The sequence below is a fragment of the Aythya ferina genome (genome assembly GCF_964211825.1).
Source record: "Aythya ferina genome assembly, chromosome: 2".
NCBI classification, from domain to species: Eukaryota; Metazoa; Chordata; class Aves; order Anseriformes; family Anatidae; genus Aythya; species Aythya ferina.
Genome location: NC_140297.1, coordinates 70171801 through 70195851, shown reverse-complemented (window position 1 = coordinate 70195851; position 24051 = coordinate 70171801). Strand labels below are relative to the sequence as shown.

At 35.7% G+C, this 24051-nt stretch overlaps 1 protein-coding gene across 4 annotated transcripts; it reads right to left on the bottom strand.

Moving 5' to 3' along the window:
- Nucleotides 1-245: 245 nt before the first annotated feature.
- Nucleotides 246-24051, bottom strand: SLC35B3 (solute carrier family 35 member B3). Of its 4 annotated transcripts, none has more exons than XM_084507481.1 (10): nt 23883-24051; nt 20068-20346; nt 18588-18709; nt 16619-16773; nt 15063-15170; nt 10277-10374; nt 7843-7935; nt 7319-7430; nt 3102-3171; nt 246-2175 (listed from the first exon to the last, which is right to left on the bottom strand). In XM_084507481.1, exons 2-10 carry the CDS (start codon nt 20266-20268, stop codon nt 2025-2027), a joined length of 1110 nt encoding a protein of 369 aa, XP_084363607.1. In that variant the 5' UTR covers nt 20269-20346; nt 23883-24051; the 3' UTR covers nt 246-2024. The 4 variants fall into 4 exon arrangements, with proteins under 4 accessions (XP_084363607.1, XP_084363606.1, XP_084363609.1 ...); XM_084507480.1 differs by having other exon boundaries at nt 23834-24047; XM_084507483.1 differs by having other exon boundaries at nt 23934-24042.

The window sequence follows — 24051 nt, the reverse complement described above, 5'->3', positions numbered from 1 at the left end:
CTGCCCCTCTTTTAAGCCTGATAGGTAACTTAACCCCACTGCAGAGAGCAACTTAATTTAGGAAGAAGAATGAATTGGAATAAAAAGACTTGATAAATGTTATGGGGAAAAAAAGGTGCATCTGTCCCCTTGATTGGTCCAAAGTACACTACTGTTGCATCAAATCCTAAGTTGTAACCCTTCATTATATCTTACCATACAACTTTGGCTGCAACATGAAAATATCAGTGATAACCATAGCAGGCCATCTTTCTATTTATTTATTTCAAGGTTCATCTGTTTGTCTAGTTCATACCTCCATACCTAACCCATGACAATACATCATACAGCAGCTAGGAATTCAAAAATGAAAGCTATTACACTCACAATGAAGTCTCGTATACACACCTATTATTGTTGGCAAGTCACATGTTGAAGGGCTTTGCTGACACATCAGAAGTAGCTTGAGCACTAGGAACAGCATGGTTGTTAGTGCAGCTCTGCACTTGTGCCAACATAGCTATGTTATTCCCTGCCCTATTTTATAACACACCTAATATGTCATATGCTAGCCACCAAATTATTAAGCAAAATTTAAGGCACACTTTTGTCTGTGCTTTGATTACAAGCTCCTTGGTAGAGCAATTCATCCTAAAACATGCACAATGTTTGCCAGACATTGGATTAATTTCACAAATTAGTATTTTTAGCAGAAAGCAATACATCCTGTGATTTTTCAATTTTTGTACATTCTTCCTGATTACACAGTTCTATTGTCAAATTTACATTTCTTTAATTTGAATAAATCATCCATTCTGTATGAAAGAACACAAAATAAGATGCATCTAAGGGACCCAACAACAAAAAACACCGTAACTGTGTGAACAATGAACTGTAAAGCAGTAAGTATTTTTTAAAGTGCTATTGTTAAATACATAAAATGAAAGAAAAGGCAAATGATTCAATAATGAATTGAATACGAAAGTAAGAGAACAGATATTACTAAATTCCAGCAATCTTTTAAATTTACAATGAAAAAGAAAGACTGGTAGTACACTGTATCCCTGTCATTAAATAAAGAAAATTGTGATTTGTACCATAATCATTTTATATTCAAAGGACCACACAGAGACCGACACAGTAAATATCCCAAATACAGTAGCAGGTGCTGTTATTCTTTAGTCCAATACTGAAAATAAAAAATTTGATTTGAAGATATTAATTCAGAGGACCACCTTTCATTTCTCTCTACATCACTATGACATGGAAGTCCATAGGCCACTAAAAATTTAGTACTTCACCACAGAATAAGCAAATTACAGCTTGGTACGCCACTGCTTCAGTCATGACTTTTCATTGTGTTCTCAGCTGCTTGGGGCCTAAAAACACATTCTGCCCTTGTTCAGTGCTCAAATGCATTTTCTTACTTAAAAGCAATAACCAAACAGAACAACAGCTTAAGATTTCCATAAAAATTTCAATCATGACAAGAAATACCAAGTTCTGTGATGATCTGATCAATTACTTAAAAACCCACAATATTTTTATTTAAAATGAAAAAGTGACAGCATATCATATTCTAAATCTTCCATCTTTAAAACTGCAATTTGGTCAACCAGTTGCTGATTAGGTTCCATTAAACGTGAATACAGTATTACATTTAAATTACCTCACCTAGACAATTAACAAAGACAGAGAACCACTAATCTCAAACCAGCCACATGGCCAATATTATTAAAATGCCCAAGTAAGTCTTCTAGTGTGTCACATTTGGGGTGCAGCTTCTCAGCAGTTTGCCAGGAGCTGCTGTCCTTCATTGACTGATAAAGCCATCTGACAATGGCCTATAACACCTTTTATGATGAATTCAAGTGCTCTGAAGAAAGGGCTCACGAAAATGTGCACTTCTAGCCATCTGCAAGCAGACAATATGTCTTCAGCTCCTTTGGTTTTAATAATGTTCCCTTTGGAAAGTGAATCAGTTGAAGACTGTTCCAATAAAACGTTAAGTCATAGTCGTCATAGTCTAGACCATAAACCATTGTCTATACAGTTTGCGACAACGTCCTTGTTTTTCTTTCTTCCACACTTTTCTTCCAAACACCATGCAGCGAAGGCAGTTTGATTTTATCCATATTCTTACTGTAAACATTAAGAAATATACCAAGAACAACCAGCAAGCCTGACCACACATACCTAAAAGGGAGGGAAAGGAGGGGAAAAAATTACTATTAGCACTTTAGTTGTAGTGATTATATTTATCTAATTCATAAATATTGATACGTAAAGTTCAAACCCTAATGAGAGGAGGTTAAGAAAAACAGCAACAACATTTTAGTAGACTTGAAGAAAGAATTTGTTCGAGTCTTTATTTCTTCTGTCCTTCAACCCTTCATTTTCCTGTCCAGGCTGGAGAGTTAAGGTGCATTGATAATTAAAACAAAATAAACAGTACCTGTTCTTTCTTGTAGGAAAGAAGCAGCTCTGAGGGGTTTTAGAATGTTTTTCTTTCCTACGTTTAGGAGAGCTACTCTCTCTATTACTGGTCCAAAACCACATTTTCACTCAATGCCTTATGTCTATACCTCCAAATGTTCATTTTTAATTTAGCTCTCCATTATTTTAAGTCTCAACATTCTTAGCTGGAATAAATTTCATTTGGGCATTTGACTAAGCTTTGTTCTGAAGTCTCAAATTTAGATAGCAATATAATCAAACACTATTTTGTTTCAGATCAGAAATATTTAGGATCAATGAAATAACTGAGCTGCATGTCTCAGCGTAAGGCCAAGTCTTCCTAGAGAAAGAACCCAAACAATTTATTAAGTCTCTTAAGCACTACATATTACCCAAGATTTTTCTTAAAAAGCAAGAACAAAAAATACCAATATGTGAAACAATTTGTCTTCCAGACCCTTAGAAAAATTGAAACTATTTTCTCTAGCATGATTAGCATCAACAAGGCAGTCAATATTCACAACAGATTGCCAACATTTGTAGAAGACAGAAGACAAAAACCATTAAAGCCTGAATGTAATTAATTACTGGTGTTGTATTTCCATGATCAACGTGATAATTTTTATAAAATAAATAAAATCTCATTTAAAACAATAAATACTCACTGGAATGTGAATGGTTTTGCAAAGAACAAAAAAGAAAGCACAATGGTCATTGCTTTTCTTCCCGTTGTTACTGCAGAGGAAAAGAGATGTTTACTTCTTTAATAATTCACTTACAATGTAAGAACATCAAACAATCTTTAATATTAGTAGATACCCTTATTATCCAGTTAAAGGTCTGGCTAAATGATTATCATCCTTGATGCAAACAAACCGTAGGCACATTCCTACAGTATGGAATTATGCTAGGACCACGTTATGTGAAACAAGCATGCTGTATCAGCTCCAGTCAGGTATCTGCAGTACCTGAAAGCAATGAACAATCCCTACAAATAACTTATTGTATAAACTAAAAGCAGTCATCTGTTACAGCAGGAAATAAAGTGGGATCGAATCCACGGGTATTTGGACACAACACATCTCTTGCCATTCCTACTTCACTTTTTTTTTTTTTTTTTTTTTTTTAAGTGGAATGGAACCAGCATTTTGTAATCCTGTAACTTTAGTTATTTAGCAGTGCAGAGAAATACAAGTTTGGCTAGAAACCTAAGAGACCAGGGACGCTAGACTTCAGTGGCTTAGTAGGCTTTCCTAGAATTATTAAAAGGCCTTCTTCTACACGTGATCTCATCACTAGCAAGAATCAAGGTAGTAAGAACTGAGGACAATTCTGTTACCAAAATTGAATTAAACTATTTGCTTGGGTTACTTTCAAATTAACTATAAATTTCAACAATTACTTGAACAATTTCAATGCTATTTGCTACGAAGAATAAAGTTCTGCTAGTAAACTGTATACTGGGAAACATACATAGTTTATCACTGAAACATGCAATCAGTAACTAAGTAAAAGTGTTATGAAAACACTGAAAAAAGTAACAAGCAGCCAGGTGTACAAATTCATCTACAGAGAAGGGACCTGGGAAGGTGTTACATGACAGCACAGGTTTCTCATTTAATAAAGATCATAGTACAATTGTCTGGACCAGAAGAAAACCACGCCTTCTTTATTAACAGAAAATATTTTGCTTATTACGTACTTTTGCTATAACAGGTTAAAAAGACCTTGTTCGTATAACCATACCCACATGAGTATTAGTGTAACACCAAAACAAAAGGAAACGGTGACTACTGATGTATTTTCATGCCTTTTTTTTTGGACAGTAAAGCAAGTTTTATTCTCCCCCAAATATCTTATCTGAAAAAGATGTTTAATACTGAAATAAACAGCCTTCACCATTGCTTTGTCTGCTCCAGTCTCAACCTCCTAATAACAATTTCTATACATTAAGAAATTTATGCACATCAAATGATTTTCTATTACATGAAAAATTAAAGTAGAATGAAAAAGAAAATTGAGTTTTAATTAGAAAACAGTTTACAGATGAATAATTTAAAAAATGGTAAAATTCAGTTTTTCTAATTACGATTATTTCTGTTCTTTCAAATCAGTTATTAATTAAAATATTTATGTAACCATTTCCTTCTAAATTAAGTGCCTTTTATTCTTTTTCCCAATTAAGTCTGATAATTTCTCATTCTGCTAATAGAAATACAATTTTCATTAAACTCCTTCACCCCATTCCCCCCAACAAGGAGAAGGGTTGATGGGGGGAGGGGGGGGGGACAGTAATGAATGTGGTGTTCTTCCAAGGCACGATAAACATTTTCACATTGCTACAGGCAAGACAGAAAGGGATTGTCAAGGTCAGACACAAGGAAATCTGGGAAGGGTCTTCTATTCCACAGCACTTAAGCAAATTTTAGCACAGGTAGTTTTTTTTTTTTTTTTTTTTTTTTTTTAAGAGCTATTTCAATACATGAACCAACCCCTCATCTGAGCCAACTTCCAGCCAGTAGATCTCTCGAACTTTAAAACAAACATAAAACAGAAGTGCTGCAGAGGTAAGAATTAACAGGAAACCAGACCATGCAACTTTCATGTCCAGAAAACAACCGTCTGTATTCTCCTCTCTGCTAATGCAAATGAAGTAGACATTACCTGGCAGAAACCAGCTTTTGGGGGAAGAGGGAAGAGAGGAAAGTAGTTCCATGGCATCTTGCTACACCTCCCCACCCCAGTCCCTTGTGACTGATGTTTGTAGTTTAAAGAAAAGGTAACCTGAGGAGGGAATGAGCCTGATGTAACTGTTCTTGACAGACTACTGTAACTACTTACAGAACAGCTAGATAGGTAGTGACTTAGTTTTGGAAAGTTCACACAAGTGATGTTTTAAGGTTGGAAGCAACTGTTTTCTTCAGACAAACAATTCACTGTTCCACAGCAGTTACATATACTGAAGAGTAATAGTTTTAGGGATAGTCTGGAAACAGATGTACGGAGAGATGCTGAGAAATGATCAGATAGCTTAGACTTTCCTTTCAGTAACTGCTGCTAACATTAACAGCAGGGTCGTTTCTGCTTATCCTGACAACTGAGGATATTCTGACAGGTAAACACTTCTGGTGACTATTTACAAACTCACAATGACACAAGCTAAAAGCATTTACTTGCTTGCAACACAGTTATGTCATTTTACTGTAGCTAGCTTTGCCACACTCATCACATACTAAAATTTGTCATAGCATCACAAATACTGATGCAAGCCACAGTAAACTAGTGCAAACAATGTGTTGTACCTATCTTATCAGCAATTCCTTTGATTTAACTGTATTCTATACTGTTCGTTCCACTAAGGATCTTGCACAGACAAAGTTAATGACAAGCTCACTTCTTTGAAGCCATACAGTTGTCCTTCCACACAGAGTATATTTAAATACTTTTCATTGTTTCTAAGGCACTTATATCAGCCAATGCATTGGTAAAGACGAAGTTTAACCATATGATGTTACTTGCCAGTGCAGCATTGAGATTTGCTGTGCTCAGCACGCTCCTCAGATAGTCTTAGGTATTACAATTTCAGTCTCTAGAAGATTTTTCCAGATGACTGATTGCTCAACATGAAGGTTATATCCAGTTATAAATGGATTAAGAGTCAAGTCTGACCTAAAGACTGAAAATCTATAATGGTTGTGACTGCCTCTTGTTTCAAGTCCTCTTTTTCCTCAGTAAGCTGGCTACATACCTGCAGACTGTCAGCACAGAAAGGTCTGATTTGCATTCACTCACAAAAAACGATTATACTGTTAGATAAGAACACCACCTCACAAACTTTTAATTATATGCGAACTGTCACAAGAGCAGTTACGATAGCATTTAGTGACTTTAGCCTGTAGAGGATTCCAATAACTTTTGATGTAACTTATGGATTGATATTTTTCTACATTCATGTGGGGCTAGCAGATACACCAGTAATAGGCAAAAAAACATTTTCAATATATCACTGATACTTTACATTCATACCTAGTTTTTTTCTGATATATACTATACTACACATTCAACAGAAAGCATGACTGCTTTTCAGTCATAGGACAACTACTTCTTAAGTCCAGAAAAGGAACTGCAAGGTAAGAAATTCTGCTTCTTTCATTAATAGGCTACTATTAATGATAGTACCTGCGATTTAGAGATAATTCAGCAGCTGTTACACAGTCCATGAGAAGTTTCTTTGGTTCATATCCTGACTTCAAAAACTAATACCCTTTATTGCATTCAGTTTAATAAGAAGAACCAAGGAGACATTCTCAAATTCTGACAAAAGTTGGAATTTGTTCCACTTTCGTTTATTTTGAACAGACTACGGAGTATACGTTTAACGTTGCTACTTCTTACAATGTAGCCCCAGTTTTCCACTGAAAATCTATGGACATCCAAAAACTTCAAGGGAGTCCTACACACTTTTTCTAGCAATACTATTTGTTGGTAAACTCCAGAAATTCTGTGCTTAGAAGTGATGACACTGCCTTCCATGCCTTACGCATTTCAAATAGTATTTATCTTTTCCTTGTATCTTGCTGTGTATTTCCATAGCAATTCCTCTGTTTAGAACAGTGCTGATTCTGTATTAAAACATACATGTAGCATAGGCTACATGCACAAGATTGCTTAATAGGCTCTTCAACATTGAAACTGTCACACAGAATGAACTGGGAAGTTCCCAAATATATACTACGAGAGAAGACCCAGACTAAATAAACCAAGACTGGTCAGCACAAAGAACAGAAAAAAGGCTAGAATATTATTCTCAGAAGCTGTCCTAAATAACAAGATTACTTCATGTTTTTATACCAAAAGCAGGAAAGATATCATTTGTTCATACCTGTTACAGCCAGAAGGGCACCAAAGATTTTAATCAAAGCTAGAACAAAGGATATGCCAAAATACCCAGTCAGGGAGAAAAGGAATGCATAACCGTAAGTCTGAACTGGATGCTGCAACAACAAAAAAAGCCTGTTAGGAAAATGTGAAAACAAACCCTGAGGTATTGCAAAATGACATAAAACTACAGACTTTAATCAACTGCTTGAGCTATAATAAGCTGCTCAACAATGCATTCATGCAAAGATCTTTATTTAATTTTAGTTAAATAATGGAAAAATAATTATGAAATTGAAATGAGTCTGGTCCTGTGATTTTGTTTTGCCTTTTTTTTTTTTAAACATTATCCGATATATCTTATACATCAAAAACTGTAACAACTGCGTTAATGTATGAACTACAGAAAACAACCAAGTTACACAATGAAAACAACATTAGAGAGTTGGTGACGTTTTTTCCAGACTATACAGAACAATGTTTTCCAATGAGGTTGTTTGTAGAAAAAAAGGAAATCTTTGCACCTACCTTTGAGCAAAACGTTACTGCAGGGCTTAATCCACTAGTGCATGTTAATCCGAATAAAATATACAGAAAACCTATTGAATAGGAATATAAAACCTAGAATAGTTTAAAAGAAAATAATTATCAGGTGATATTATAAAAAGCAGATAATTAAATGCTTTTGAACATATGGCCCCATTAATATTTTTCAGTTTGAGTTAAATTTGAAGTGTTTGAAGATATTTTTGCTAGTTATTTCTTTAACAGCTGATGTACAGTGAGAAGTCAACAAGCATTCTTCCTACCCACAGCCACATAAGTTTTTTTTTTTTTTTTTTTTTAAAGCTAGACAGTTAATGTCCCGAGGTCAATTTTGACTGTTAAACCCTTCAAATCCAGGATTTCACAGCCTAAATAAAGCTTCAGACAACTATATAATTAGGTTGAACAACATGCGAAAGGTAGATAGATTTCTGCTATTTATCCTGCATGTTAAAGATACATTAAACATGCAAAGTGCAGCACTTAATCACCCTGAACTGCCAGAACGTGTCATGAAGCATCATCTGTGCCACTTCAGTTCACCTACAGCGCACACCTGCATTACAGCTATGGGATACTGAATCTTCACATACGACCAGCTCTGGCCTAGCTCAGAATACATCTTTCTCAGCAAGGAAGTAAGCTCTTCATTTTGTCTGTACCCTAATAAAATTCCTGGCTCCATACAATGACAAGATAATCTTCATATGCACTCTTCTCATGTCAAGGCAACAACAGAAGCTGGAACTGCCCATCGATCTATATACCGGTGCAGTGGGAGGCATTCAGCTGTTTGCAGCTTTTTCTTGTGGGAAAAGGGACAGTAAGCAAAACTATTCCACATAATATTACTAGCTAGAACACAATGATTTATTACATTTCAAAGCACAGTGTCAGTTACAGACATACTTCTTATGGAAAAATTTTTTAATCAACTGTTTCCTTGTTGTAATATCTCTTATCTACAAAGATAAGCCTATTAACAACTGATAGCAACACCATGAGAAGACAGAACACGTAATACTGCTCCACAATAAAGGAGGATCGATATATGTTCCAACAGCAGAACTGCTTTCAAGTTCACATAACAAAAAGTAAAGGTCTAGAGAAATCAGAGGCATTGTAAGGCTGGTAGCAATTGTCAGAAGACTGTTGGCAAGATTCAAATTGGGCAAGAAAGCCGCTATGGATGTACTAATGGATTTCAGAGATTATGGCTGTAGAAGGCTACCCTGGGTCTGATAATGTTGACCTAGCTAAGAACCCTGACTCTGGCAGCAGTCAACAGTCGATAACGAGAAAAAGCACAAGCAAACAAACAAAAAGAACACAGCGATACCTTTCAGGTATATTCTTCTACTTCTCAGAAACCTGCAGGCCAAACTTCTTGAGCCAACCTAAATGATTTTCAGGCATAAATGAAGTTTGCTCCTAACCAGTTTTCTCTCCATTTATAAAGCTGTTCTCATAAGTGAGGAACTAGGTTGTCCTGTCACATCAGTCAAGTTAAACATCAAATACAACTTCAATATTTGTTTTTATTTGCGGCATATTCAAATAATATTGGCTACAATGAAAGATTTGCTCATCTTGATTTGATTTTAGAGAAAAAGATGGCAAGTTCAAACATAAGTTTTACATAAGTCATGGGATGTGAACAAATAATCCTTGTTTCAAAGAAGTATATAAAAATATTGAGCAATACTTTTTCAAAATCACGTATTTTACTGAATCAGGAACATCCAAAAGTCAAAGTTTTACTGATTTCAACAGAACAAGCTCCACAAGAGGCTGCCTCTCAAATGGTAGCACACTCTAGAATCAGAAGTCTATCAAGTAGGAAAAGCAACGTGTTCATGTAACAGACATTCATCTATACAAGAACTGTAAACAGTTTTTTGTTTTGTTTTTTAAAAGAGATCAAGTGCATGACCATACAGAAAACACTCTACTGCTTTCAGGCCTGTACAGAAAGAGTGTACAGAAAACACTCTACTGCTTTTCAGACTCTCCCCTCTATGTAAAAAAAAAAATGCTGCTAGAAATAATGTGTTTTTGTAGCTGCAATATACATTTGCAATTGCATACCCCCGAAAAGCAGCACCCCTGAAAGGTTAAAAACAAAACATAATGAAAAAACAGAAAACAAGAACAGAAGGAAAAAAAAAAACAAAGAATGCAGCAAGAGTCACTACTCACATATGAAAGAGAAAAACAGAATGACTTTCCTACTTTGTTGTTTGATGTGTTGCCTGTGATAGAACACGTTATTTTAAAATTGCAAAGGATTTCGAAGTCTGTATTAATTCAGGCTTTTAACAACCTCCCCCCCCACCCTGATAGAATTATCAGTATGACTACTTAAATACTTTCAAATTGTGTGTGACAGAACACTAACTTCAAATCTGGTATTTACCATTTCGGAATTAGAACCATTGTGCAACTTCATAGCTTTTTCCTGTACATTTCCTATAACTGCATCTGCGCAGAGGGCAAGGGATATTAGGATCACACCTAATATAAGGAAAGAAATAAACAAAAAACCTGTTGAGAGTATTTATCAGCAAAACAGAGCAGTGACAAAAAACACTCTACTTATCCTGAAAATTCTCAGGAATAGAATAGTAATAAATATCTGTATCATTCTGAACATCAGCAAAACTACTTCATTATGCTAATAAAAGTTTTAACAATCTATAAAGCAGTGTCCACTCCCATTCCTCCTGTGAGTTAAGTCTTGAACCACACTTGTCTCTAGGCTTGATGGGAATATCTGAACATTACTAGAAAGAAGCAAGCTGTAGTTCTATGTAGTAGCAAGAGTGAAAGAGTGTCAATTGTACTTATTTATATTTGAATCAAGATAAATAACCAGATAACATTTTTTTTTTTTTTTTTTAGCAGTTAATCTATACCATTTTCCCTGGAAAAAGTAAAATAGAGGCATTAGACGTAGTGATAACGCAAATGTGAAAGGTTCAGCAAAAACCTTTCATTAAAGAAATAGTTTTTGTTTTTTTTCTTTTTAAAGAGAAAAGTACTGTTTAGGTATAAAATCCATAGTTTTAACATTAATGCACTTGGTCATAACAAAGTCACTACAGATTCAATAATGTAATCAGCTTTCCAGTAGCAAAAATTAGTAACTATTTATTGCAGTCACAATTCATTTTTCAACCTCAAAACTTTGATTTTCTCATGAATGTAACAACTGTTACATTTAACGTTGCAAGCTTAGGAAATTAATGATGCACACAGGTTGAAATACCACTTCTCTAAGAAGACTATATAAACCTGCAGCACAAAAAGTATCAGACACCAAAATCATGTTTATTGCCTGTCCTTGTCTTGGTCCCTGAAAAAAAGCTGAGTGTCAGAAAAATGATGAGTGGAAGACTTGGAAGAAGCACCATTTTATCTCCCTAATATAATACTCTTAAATTCAGGGGTCTCAAAATAGGTATTCTGATGGACCAAATGGCGGATAAGCTCCTGACAGAGAAGAAAAATCCCACTTCCTATAATTTTCAGAATTGAAAGACTTTTTTTTAAAAAAAAAAAAAAAAAGTAAGACCAGTGTACTTTAAGGTGGTATCTCCTTGGTAAGCTTCTGGATATATGCAAGCTTCCAAACCAGCATTTTTAGTTTGGGAACCATTTCTTTTTCCATGCTAGACATATGCAAATATGCAACTGAAACAACACGGAAGACGGTGTGGACAACAATTCATTATTCCAGTTACCCATGCACCAGAAAAAGCATGAGTGAACAGAAATGACATGACAACCAGAGTAGTATTGGTTATGCTAAAGACCACAGTTTAGAGATATTAACCACATGGATTCAGCTCCGATCCAAAAGGTATAGTAACTCCATCCAATCAATAGCTTTGCTGCAGATCACTTCCATACAGTGATCAAGCACATCTGTACTCTCATTCATGCCGCTTCCAAGCGGTGCTTAATGGCCAAGGCATACCACAGGACAAATGCATGGGTTCAGTATTGGATTGATATGATAAAAGTTATCTGGAATCTGAAGGGCAAGTGCACATAGAAGGGAGACATGTGGGGACAAGATACATGTTAATACTACACGTGGTTTTGGGGGCACAAAGGCAGAAATTGTTCCACTTGTGACAGCATTGCACCTGCCAAGAAGCAGCAGCAAAACAGGGATGAGCGTAGTAACATTGTGTAATATGGAAAGCATGAGTAAAAGAGATTGGAAGAACTGGTCCTAAGTTAGTTCTAGAAGAGATAAGACTGTAGTTCACGCTTCAACAGTATTTGACCCTATAAATGGCATGCTTGAAGACATTACAATACTAACCCTAGGTATACATTCATAAACTACCGCACACTTAATGGCTTCCTCAGTAACACATTCTTGTACTTGCAATCCTCACCATGCAAGTCTGTTAAAAGATAAGTTGTTTAGAGCTTATCAGCCCCTTGAGATCTCTTCAATACTCCACCTTCTAGAGGTAGGTAACCAAGCAATAAACAACAGTGAAACTAAGGACAGAACACCTCAGTCTTCAAAAGGCTAGACTGCACCCACACATATAATCTAGGGCAGAGGAACCTGCACACAAGTAACGTTTTTCTCTTTGCTGAAGATAGTTAATTTCCATTTATGCCTGTAATGCCAGAACAGTGGAAGCTTCGATAGCACCAATGTTTCAAGATCACCTCCTTCTGGACACTATTCCTTTCTGGTTTCTCTTTTTTGAAGGTCCTCTATTTTTCATAACTATTTAGGATATCTACCACCACCTCTCCAATTAGAAATGCTAAGGGATGTTTTGAGCTCTTATTACCAACTTCATCTTGAAAAAAAAAAAAAAAAAATACTTCTTCCTTAGTTACAAATAGGTACCTGTTCTGGCAGAAGACAGTTTCTCTTTTCTTTGCTGAACTCTTTCATATGCAAACAAAACCTGTGTAGATTCCTTTTTTGAGGTGAGGTTGGATTTCAATAGCAGGAAAAAGAAAAAAAAGACTTGTAAAATTCTTGAAGGCATGATATGGGCAAAACTGTTATGTCTGCTCATGATCCATTTTTAGTATTTGCATTGGACAGCAAGGACTGTGTGTTGTTTGACTTTTCAGCACACCTTTGTTTTCTTAGAACTGTGATATGTAAAATGTTTTTTCTTCAACAAGCAAGTTGATAGAAGTTCTATGAAATTGTATGAAATCATGCTAGAATCATACTAGTCTGCATGGTGAAAGTTCTACGTAAGTGTGCATATATTACTAGAAGAAACTCAGAAATTTAGGGGGCTGTAAGTAGGCAGTACCAAACATGCAATTTTAGAAAATAATCATTTTGAAGGTTATCATGTACTTTGCTGCTTATGCTTTTAAAAGCTTTAATATCCTCAAATACTTTAATGCTCTTTTCTCTATGAGAATAGAACATAAATGTTTACCTCTCCATTCTTGGTTCTTATCTTGTGATTTACATTTAAAAGGGTAATTAGTCAAAAGAATGTCGTTTTGCAGAGTGAGCATGGCTTTTTTTTTTTTTTTTTTTTCCTGATCACTGGTTTTACACTTCAGATATGTATTGCTGCTACATTACTAAAAATCTGTACATTTCTTGAAGGAAGGGACCATCTAGTTCCTTAATTCATCCAGGAAAATGAAAAAGTTCAGCCTTTCCATTAGGAAACTTTTTTTTTTTCCTGATTATATTAAGTGGCACAGAATAAAATAATAAGGGAACAGAGAAATGGAGAAAGTACCTCCCCAGAAGGTGCAGAGTGACAGAATTTTGAATCACCTTCCAAAGGGAAGATCCAGACTTTCGAATTCTAGAACTACATTCTAATTTCACAGAACTAACACCCCCCAAACGGTAGTGCTCTAAGCTTGAATATATACAAATTTGTTTGAAATGTACAGAATAAACTGATAATGAAAGTGATAATGAAAGACACTGTTTATTCTCTGAAGATATTTAAAGGTTTTTATCTTGCATTTTGGCTATATTTGTGGGCATCAGGATTTTGCTACATTTACTGCACTTTACCCTATCCCATGCAGTTTAAGAAGGAACTTTTCAAATCTTTTCAGATTAAGTCACAGCATATACTTAAAATAATTCATACTTTACAAAGAGAATATATCAACGTGAGTGAACTTAACTGGAATAGTCTAAAATAGGTGTAAAGATTACATGCCTATATGTCAGAAAACACTAAAATGTAATAATATGCATACCATCTTCCTTCTATAATCAAAATACATACATTTTGCTCGAGCACCCATTTACACCACCAACACATTAATTTACAGCAAGTTATATACTTCACAGGATTATATTGAGAATTAATTTATGAGCAAGGCCAAAAAAAAAAATAGAGCTTAGACAACATCACAAGTCCTTTCCATTTGATCATCAGGAACAATAAATGAAATAATATTCTGTGAAGACAAAGCTTTTTTTTTTTTAAACCAGGAATTTATTCGTATTTTTAGGAACAAAACCTATAGAAGTGTGCCTCCGCTATTGAGAAATAAAGGTTTCACACTGAATGTTTCTCATAAAAGTTACTATAACTCATCCCAGAATTTCAAAGAAAGAACACACTAAAAGTTGATTATTCAAATGTTTTTTAAGGTTCAGTATTAATACAAACACTGACCAAGTACATAAAATGTCTTTTAGGAATAACCAGTTCTCCTGTCATTTGAGATAGAAACTCAAGTTTTTCAATCCAAGGGGGTTAAAATATTTCTGATTTTATTCAGTATAGAAAAGTTAGAGTGTGTATAACTGTAAGAGATATAGTAAATCTAAATGAGATCATCAAAAAATACAAAGTGAATAGTTGTGAAATGGAAAAACAAAGTTTCAACTAGAAAAGAGTCTTTTCAAGTTTTAAAATGGTCAGACTGTATTTTTTCATATTGACTTTTACATATCTACTGGGTAGTAAATATTTCTTAAGGACAAGCTTGTGTTGTTTCATCCTAAATGGCGGTATTTCCAGAAGTTTTAAGAAACTATAAACTAAGGCTTAGAATAAACGCCTCTACTGCCGCAGATACAGTTCTGCTAATTCACACAAAACCAAACCTGTGTTTTCAGTTTGATATGAGGCACTACACCAAGAACTCTTAGAACTTTTACAGAACACTTGCAGTAGAAAAAAATATGCATTTTAATAAACTGGAAAATATACCTTTACCTGTCAAATTGAAGTTTGGTGCAACTGTGCTGTCAGCTAAAGTAAACCATATTAATCCAAGACTCATACACAGGGCAGCAGACACATCTGCAATGTTATAACGTTTTCCTACAAAAGCAATAAAAACAACATGAGACTGTAATACTCTAACCATTTGGTGTTTATCCTGTCAGCAGCCTAGAAGGCAAAGGAAAAATGTCTATCTTTTACTTTAGCAGACGTCTTAATGTTCTGGCCTTTTGTGACTGGAATCAGTTTCTTCAGTAGCAGCAGTTTCTAACATGGAGGAGGATCTTAACAGACACTATCTGGTTCTGGTAGTCAACTTTAATTTTACACCTCATGACAGAAAGCACATTCTCCCTGACAAATCGCTATCTCAGCAAGTTTAGGACAACTGTGATGTTACTCTTAAGTTTTCTCTTATGCAGGATACTTTGTCTTTTTTTTTGTTGGAGAGAAGACCTTCCTAAATGTTAATACATCATTTGGGAAATTTTAAAACCCTAAATTGTCTTTGGGTTTGTGAGAGAAAGGACGTAAAGAAAGGAGGTGGAGAAAGAAAGGGAAATAAAAAAGCAGGAGTATTGATGTCTTGTATTAAAGAAGACATTCCTCTTCTAGGAGCAATCCTTTCAATATAAGCCTCTAAGTTATTTTGTTTTTAAACTGAAAAAATAAAAATCACAGTTTCCGAGAATAGACTACTATAAAATTTAGAGCTTTGTGAAGTTTCATGGGAATACCAGTTCAAATGATACAAAAAATTCAATATATGATAAATACTATATGCACATATGTAAGCTTGTAAAGTTATCAAGCCTGAATAAATGTTCTTTTCGAAAAGAAAATAGAAAAACGTATATGCTGGCCCACAGTCCTATAGAATTAAGTTTTCTATTGCAACTAGGAGGGTGAGACAAACACACACATTCTTGATTTTGTTCTGTAATACATTCATATTCAGAGTTTTACTGACTTTCTTATTGTTTGGTACATAAAGACTCATTATAATATACCTTAACCTACAAACTCCAGACACTGAAGTTTATTCATGTATCTACAGTCTGGTGTTCTCCAGAACCCTTCTTCTGTTCTTCAGATACTAACTATAACTCTAGAATTAGCCAAGGCCAATTGAAGTCAGATACACTTCCAATTAAGCATACAAACTAGGAAAAAACAACAACAAGCTCTTAATAAAAATCAAACTTTTCAAACAAAAAGAGCAGCGAATTCCTTCATAAATTAATTGTGGCTAGATTTTTCCATTTCAGCATTGAAAATTGTTCATTTATGAAGTGCTTTTGTTCAGAAAAAAATATATTACTTGAAAATTAAGAAAGTCTACATAAAACTGAAGTTTTGCAAGTAACCCATAGCTTTTTTGACCACATTTTCTGAGTAGATACTTTAGAAATTCACATTTTTCCTTCTATAGAAGAAATGCTACCTGCTCCTCCCTGGTCAAGAACCTCAGTGGGATTTAAAGTACAGGATTCCAAACTGTGTTGTCTCCCCAAAATAAGTAATCTAACAGCAAGACAAACACTTACCTTGTATAAAAACCCCGCCTACCATAACTGGAATAAGTTTACAGCACTTGAAGATGACTTGAGTAGGATAATTCAGATATCCTAAAGAGGTATTTGACAAACCCATTGTTCCCACTGTTAAAAATGCTATCATCATGTAGGTTTTGCCAGGAATTCTACAAAATATAAACATACAAGTCTGGGTATTACAGACACATCTAGAAGATATTTAGCTTGGAAAATTTAGGTAAAGGAATATGTTCCTAATACAACTTGATCATTTTTCTTACTGATTTTCACTCCATAAAAAAATAAAAACACATAATGGCTCGTTTCAAATTTCATTTCTTTCAATTACTGCTAATAAATAGTGTTTAAATGCAAAACAAAAAATTTAATGGCTCACAAAGTACTGAAAAAAGAATGCTCTCCCAGAAAATTAAAGACTTACAGAGCAATCAAGACAAAGGCTTTAGGTTATTTATCAGAGGAAACGCAGAAGGTTGGTATACCTAGATACCCTAAATCTTAGTCCTGCCACAGTCACTATGATGATTTTTTGTGATGTGAACATTGACAGCTTTAGAATGAAGAAAGCAGAAAAAAAGGTACTATTGTTTTTTAAAACTCAACAGAAAGATAAGTCATTCAGATACCATAAACAGGACTCCTCAAACTTTTTCACATGTATTGTTTGCAGTTTGATGAAGTCATCACCTGACAACAAGTGATCCATCAGAAATTCTTATTGCACTATTCGTGATTTTTTTTTTTTTTTTAAGTTACTGCTGTGCATATGTTCAACTATTTTTTGTGTGTACTCAAAGCCAAATAAGATGTCATCTTGTGGTAACCGTGTCTTACCCATAACTCATTCTGTGATGCAGGCATGCAAGACAAATTTGTATAATAAAATTTAAGAGAGATTCAGCATAACAATGAGGAAATAGATTTTTAATGTCTACAAAAATATTCTGATTACAGAAAACAAAACAGATAATACTGAAGTTCTACATTTCCAACATAACTTATGTACTGCGCCATGTACTATAAGCAACAGTTTTAATTACCAAAATAGTTGCTAGTTACATAATGCCTAACAGTCAGCTTACACATTATCTGATGCATCTCCAAAAGACAGATAGCTTGAAATACTAGCTGTCATTGTCAAAAGTAATAACAAAAGATTCTCAGAGTTACATTGGAGAGGAATCTATTACCTAAAATCAATGTATGAGAAGTCAGCTGATGATAACTACAAGTAACCTAAACAGGTTACGCTCAACTAGGAAATAAAGCATCAATGAATTTTAAAATGTGTGTACACCACGATGACTCGTCTCCAAGCTTTCAGAATGCCTCAATATACATTGCAAAGGCTGTATTAGGGCAGGAAACCACAGAATGGCCACACTGAATCAGAAGGAACTACACCATATCTTTAGGATTCAAGACAGCAAGAATCCATTTGGTTGACTGCAGTGAAGACAGAATAATTTAATGGCAGTGACACATTCTTTCGAAAAATGTGAATGCCATGTGGAAGAAAGCAGAGCTTTGATACTCTCCAAGATGCATAGGAACCTGTTGGTTAGGAAGAGACAAAGTCTGAGGAAAATACATTTGGGTGAGAGAGAGCTTCAAGTGCTGCGAATTGCACTTGGAGCTTTCTAGACATAATAAAAAGAAGCAGCACAAACAAGACTCGCTCTATATCGACTACCTTAGAGACAAAACACACTCCATAGGCAGAACAAAGTGACAGGAAGGACAGTCAACAAGACTGTTTGCAGGTCTGAAGCCTAAGTGGGTGCTTATGAAATATTTTCTAACATCGTCTAGTAAGTACAGATTTTTTTTTTTTTTTTTTACTACAGATCTGCTACCAATACCTTACAAAATTTACATTTGAACAACAGAAATTTACCATAAATATCAAAATATTTCCTTGTTGACAGATAGCGTGCAAATGTTTGGAAAAAACACATACCTTCTCCTTTTGTCCTGAATCAACTGCAATTCTATTAGTCCAAAAATGGAATAAAATCCAAATTGCACTAAAGTGAGGTACCAACCAAAAGGTTTAAAACCTTCCACGGAAAATATCAATTCCTATAAAAACAAAAACCCACCAATGTCACATGCATACACCAAAACATTAAAGTCAACACATTTTTCTTCATGTACATGCAAATCTAGCCTTTGCACCTGCCAGTTATTAACTAGAATTCAGCTGCCACATATTACTTGCAAAGTACTGAAAAAGACAATTTAGTTTCTTCAAAAGATGGGAACATTTACTTCTGGTGTAAATCTACTGAAAATAATAAGTTGATTCATTAGAGGGGGGGGAATACATTTGATCCATGAATATTTATCACAAAATATGGATGGTTTTCTGTCTGTTTTTCAGTTCATTTACTTACAGAAACACTTTTTGCTGGAATTTGTAAATAACTTACGATAAATTAAATTCAAGCTTTCTCTAAGAGACATATTTACTAGCAATTTTCATCTCTTATAAATGTGGACCTAAAATTGAGTGCCTAAATTAAATAGCATTTTTGAGTTTATAAATTTGTAGGTTTTAAGGATATTTAAAAGTGGAACAATTTGCTATGGAAAAATACATGCACTGCATAAAGCATTTATGTATGTGTGTCAGTTATAATTAGAGAGGGCAGAAGAACTATATAGTGAAAAAAAAAGTTGCTTAGTATTTTCCTTTTAGAGATTCTGTTTTGCTTTCTGTTATAAACAAACTTATTCTTTGAAAGTAGCTATTTTCCAATTAAACTTTTTAAGCTGTTTTTGAGAACTACACGGGAAACGTGATTATTTGAAAATATTTCTTTAATCACTGCTTTATTGAGAAGACACATCTAAACTTCTAAAGAAAGGAACAGAAATGTAACTTATCTTGATAAGAGCAAAAGGTTGGCAGTAAAAGAAATTCATATGTAAAACAACATAAAATCTAGCATTTGCCCAAAGATTATGCTTACACTTAACAAATCACCATAGTCTGTTTCAGCCCTGTACTAAATAAAATACAGAGAAAACAGACTAGTACTACTCTGCTACGCTCACAGAACTCAGATGAATATGGAGGTTTCAACACCAGTTGAGACTTGCATGTCTGTCTGTACCATTCTATTTTTTTTTCAGAAGACTATGAAGTCACATATAAAAACATACATTAAAAACAATTTTGTATAGCACAGTGTGCCTTAGACGCAGAGGTAAAAAAGCAAGTCAAAGTGAACCGAACCTCATAGCCACATTAACTGTGGTGAAGTCTTGTATTATATAATGGCTTACTGCTCTTACAATTCTGAAAGCTTCACAGTCAATATCTATTTCAGATGTCTACACGGACTAAGGTAAATACTATGCTACTACTCCACTAAAACTTAAAGAAAAAGGAAAGTAGCATTAGACAAGTTATTAGACAAGTTCATAGCATTTACCTGTAAATATCCATAGATTAGATAAAACATAAAAACTCCAGAAACACAGATGAAAAATTGAGTAGGTTTGTTAAATTTGCTAAGATTGACACCAAGAACTACAACATCATCTACTGATTTGATATGAGGTGACATAGTTTGAGATTTGGAAGGTACACTGATGGAAATGTATTTTCTTGATGAAGTGAATTTCAGATCCATGACTCCTTGTTCGCTGCATTCGGTGATGCTGTTATCTTCTTTCTGTTCTTCTTTTTCCTTGTGTTCTCTGTCTGTAAGCTGAAAAGAAACGCTAGAATCAGACAAGACATAACATACAGTCTTCAAACAATAATAGTAAACAAATGTGGAATTTACATGGATAATACCAAGGGTTCAGAGTTTTGTTTGGTTAATTTTATTTGCAGGCTTTACTTATATTTTCTAATGTCCAAGACTAAGAGGCCTTTCAACACTTTTGAAAGCATTTTTGCTTGATGTGGAAAGTAGTATTCTCACACTTCACAGAAAAAAAGACAGCAACAGAAAATTAGCCTCAGTTCCCCAACAGCTCCAAACAGCCCTTTTATGCCAGCACTCATAGGGGTGACCACCTAGGAGATGAATGATGCCCAAGATCTAAGACCAGTGAAAATACTGGTGTGGAGCCACTGCAGTTCTGCCTAGTTTATTTCTACAGTGAAATATACCACACTAGCCCATGGCCAGTGAAAGTTTTCTGAAAGCTACAGACTTGAGCCTTTGATTGGTTAGAAGTGTTGAAGTGAAAGAAATTACCCTCTCATTCTCACTATTCACTATTTCTCACACACTTCTGAGGAAGAGTTAGAGATGAAAACAAGGCTAAGAAGCCAGTCTCAGAAATTAATCTTGTTATCAGATAAGGTATATGGTATGGCAATCCCTTTAACATTAACTACATGTAGCCATTTCCATGTAAAATAAGAAACAAAATTAGGCGAGTCTGGAGAAGAAATTTAGCAGCTTACTAGACTGACAGGCAAATAATTCCTCTAGTTCAGTAGAGTATGACTTTTTAAATGTCTTTTCCTTTTCAGCCTCAAGACAAACACACTGGTCAGTCAGTTCCAAGATTTTTAAGGATAGCTGAGAATCTAGTTCAGTCACCAGACAGAAATTATATTGGTCTTAACTACACAGCGGGTTGTAATCCCCAGCTCAAAAATACTTTTCATCGTACATCTATGAAAATTACTCTTCCAGCCATCTTAAAATGGAAAATATGCTAGTATATGAAAACCAGATGCATGCATGCATCTTATGCATGTACTTATGCATGCAATAAGTACAGCAAATGCATTCTGCATAGACTTTGGTCATTTATTATTGCAGTGTAAAAAAAAAAAAAAAACAAAAAAAACCCACAACAATGGATTAGTATAAAACTTACATTGTGGTTATGTTTCCCTTTCTTTGATATAACCTGCTACCATGTTGGAACAAGATTGCTATTAGAGTTCTGAAAGAATAGCTTGGGGACTATAATAACAATTTAGGGACTGTAATAACTATTTCTGTTTAAATTCAGAGCTCCTTAGATGAAAACCAGAAGTAAGAGGTAGAAAGTTTACCCTTGTGGATTGTTAGTTAATCACAAGATGAGGTTGCCATAAAATGGAAAAAGGAAAAAGAAAAGGTTAAGTATGCATTTTCAGCAGGGGCAGAAAAGTACCCCTGTCATCCTATAAGGCACTGGTCAGCCTTTGCATACAGTACCACACACACTTATCCCTCGCAAAAATGAATTTAAAGAATGACTGCAGGCAAGGTTATCAGGATGAAGGAACAGATAGCCCAACTTCTGAACGGAATCAAGATCAAAGCTTAACTTGCCCAGCCTAGTGAAACCCTGATGCAAAGAGAACAGACTTGCTTTCAATAAAGTGATCATCACTAAAGAGGAAAAATAATTCTAATTTTAAGGGTGATGGCATGAGAGCAAATTGACATAAAATGATCATAAAACTTCACTAGAAATTCCTTTTGCATTCCAAAACTATCAGCATTCTAGAACAGACTAAGAATGAAAGATGAAACAATTGAATTGTTTATAAGATGTCTTTTATGAAAGTGATTATGTGGAGCTGTTAAGTTTGGATTTGATTACTGAGCAGGCCCTTTCAGTCCTGTGCTTACTGCATTCCTTCACCATGGCAAACAGAGCAAAGGTATCTGCAGAAGGCACTTGGCAATCCCTCATTACCAGAAGAGATGACTAAAGCAGGATACAAATTACTACTCCTTCTGAAAGAATTGTGAGCTAGGTTAGGACCAAACTTCAAGCCCAAGGAGCAAATCACTACCCACGGAAAGGCAATATACCCATTGTTTACACTACAGTTGAACTTTTAGTTTCGTTACTGCCTGTTCAGATCTTTCTTGACCATTTGTTAATGACACATTTTCTCAGCAGGATCACAAACTGCTGAAATAATCTAAGTCTCATTTTTCACCTAAACTTCAACACAGAGAATGATGTATGTGCGGCACAGCGTATAGCCACGTGCTGTCATCTGTACTTCAAGTGTCCAGCAGCGGGATGACCTGTGCAACTCACAGTTTTGTACTCAAGCTTTCCACTTTGGCCACTACTTTAGACATTATTTGTATGATGCCTGAACGAGGAACAGAACATCACAGATCCAATGTAGAGGGAAGTCCAGACAGTAACAAGTGTACTTATTAGCACACTTTTGAATTTGCAACTGTTTATATGAAAATTATTTCCTCAGCAACAACACCAGCTTTTATGACCTGTTCATTTCATTTATTGAAGCTTACTGAATTCACCACTTAAGTAGTAACAAACAGCACTGTTAGCTCTAGTCATGCCCAAGGCCATCCATAGGATGATACAGAACAACTGTTTTGTTTATATCATACTCTAAATGAAACAAACAAAACAGTACTGAAGAAACATTTCAAGGAACTGAAACTATTTAGCAACTGGACAAACACTAAGTGTACATAGCCACCTGAAACACTCTCCACCAAATAATTTCATTGACAACAGCACAGGAACTTTTCCAAAGTCCACCGTGACTTCTCAAACTGTTAGTTTTGCCACTATCTAAAATGTTATTTTGTTCTTACCAAAACCCCTCAAGCAAGTGATCCACTTGTTCAACAAACGCGCAACAAGAAGCTGTTTTATTAAGTGCCGAGTGGCATAGTGCCATCCTGCCTTGTGTGGAACAACACATCCCTCCCTCTTCCTGTGTAGTAGTGTAAACAAAACAGTCTTTAGGCCAGCGATACATTCTGTTCCAATCTCTATTCATTTGGGAAAAAAAAAAAAAAAAAAAAAAAAAAAAAGGAGAAATCGCATGCCATACTAGTTTTAACTTGGGTAATATGTAGTAATTATTACATGAAAAAAAAACGAAAACAAGCAAGTAACTAGAAAAGCAAAACGTCTTTGACCTCCCAAAAGTTCATGACTTGTAACCATCACAGAATAAACACTACGACGGAGCAGGGGAGTTTTTATTTAACCTCAGCGAGCACCCTTTCAGAGCAGCACTTCAGCAGACGCCAGCAGCTCAGTTCTCTGTCAGAAACACCCTGCCCACACCGCACCCCGAGGCCAGGCCAGCAGGGGCTCCCCCCGAACAGCCTCACGCTCCCCGGGTGCAGCCAGGCCCGGAGCTCCCGAGCACAGCCGCAGCGGGGCCCCACGCCCCGGCCCCGGCCCCGGCCCCGGCCCCTTCCCCCCGCCGGGCCCGGCCCGCTCCGCGCTCCTCACCGCCGCGCCCATGGCCGCCTTCCGCCCCTCTCCCGGCCCCACCCGGTACCTGCCGGAGCAGGGAAGAGGCCAAAAGGGAGGGAGGCGCGACGGCACCCACCGCCCTCTTCTCGTTCCCGTTCTGCTTCCTCCTCCTCCTCTTCCTCCTCCGCCTCCGCGCTTCTCCCTCCCTCCCTCAGCGTAGAAAATGGCGGCGGCGGGGCGCGAGCGTCGAGCGC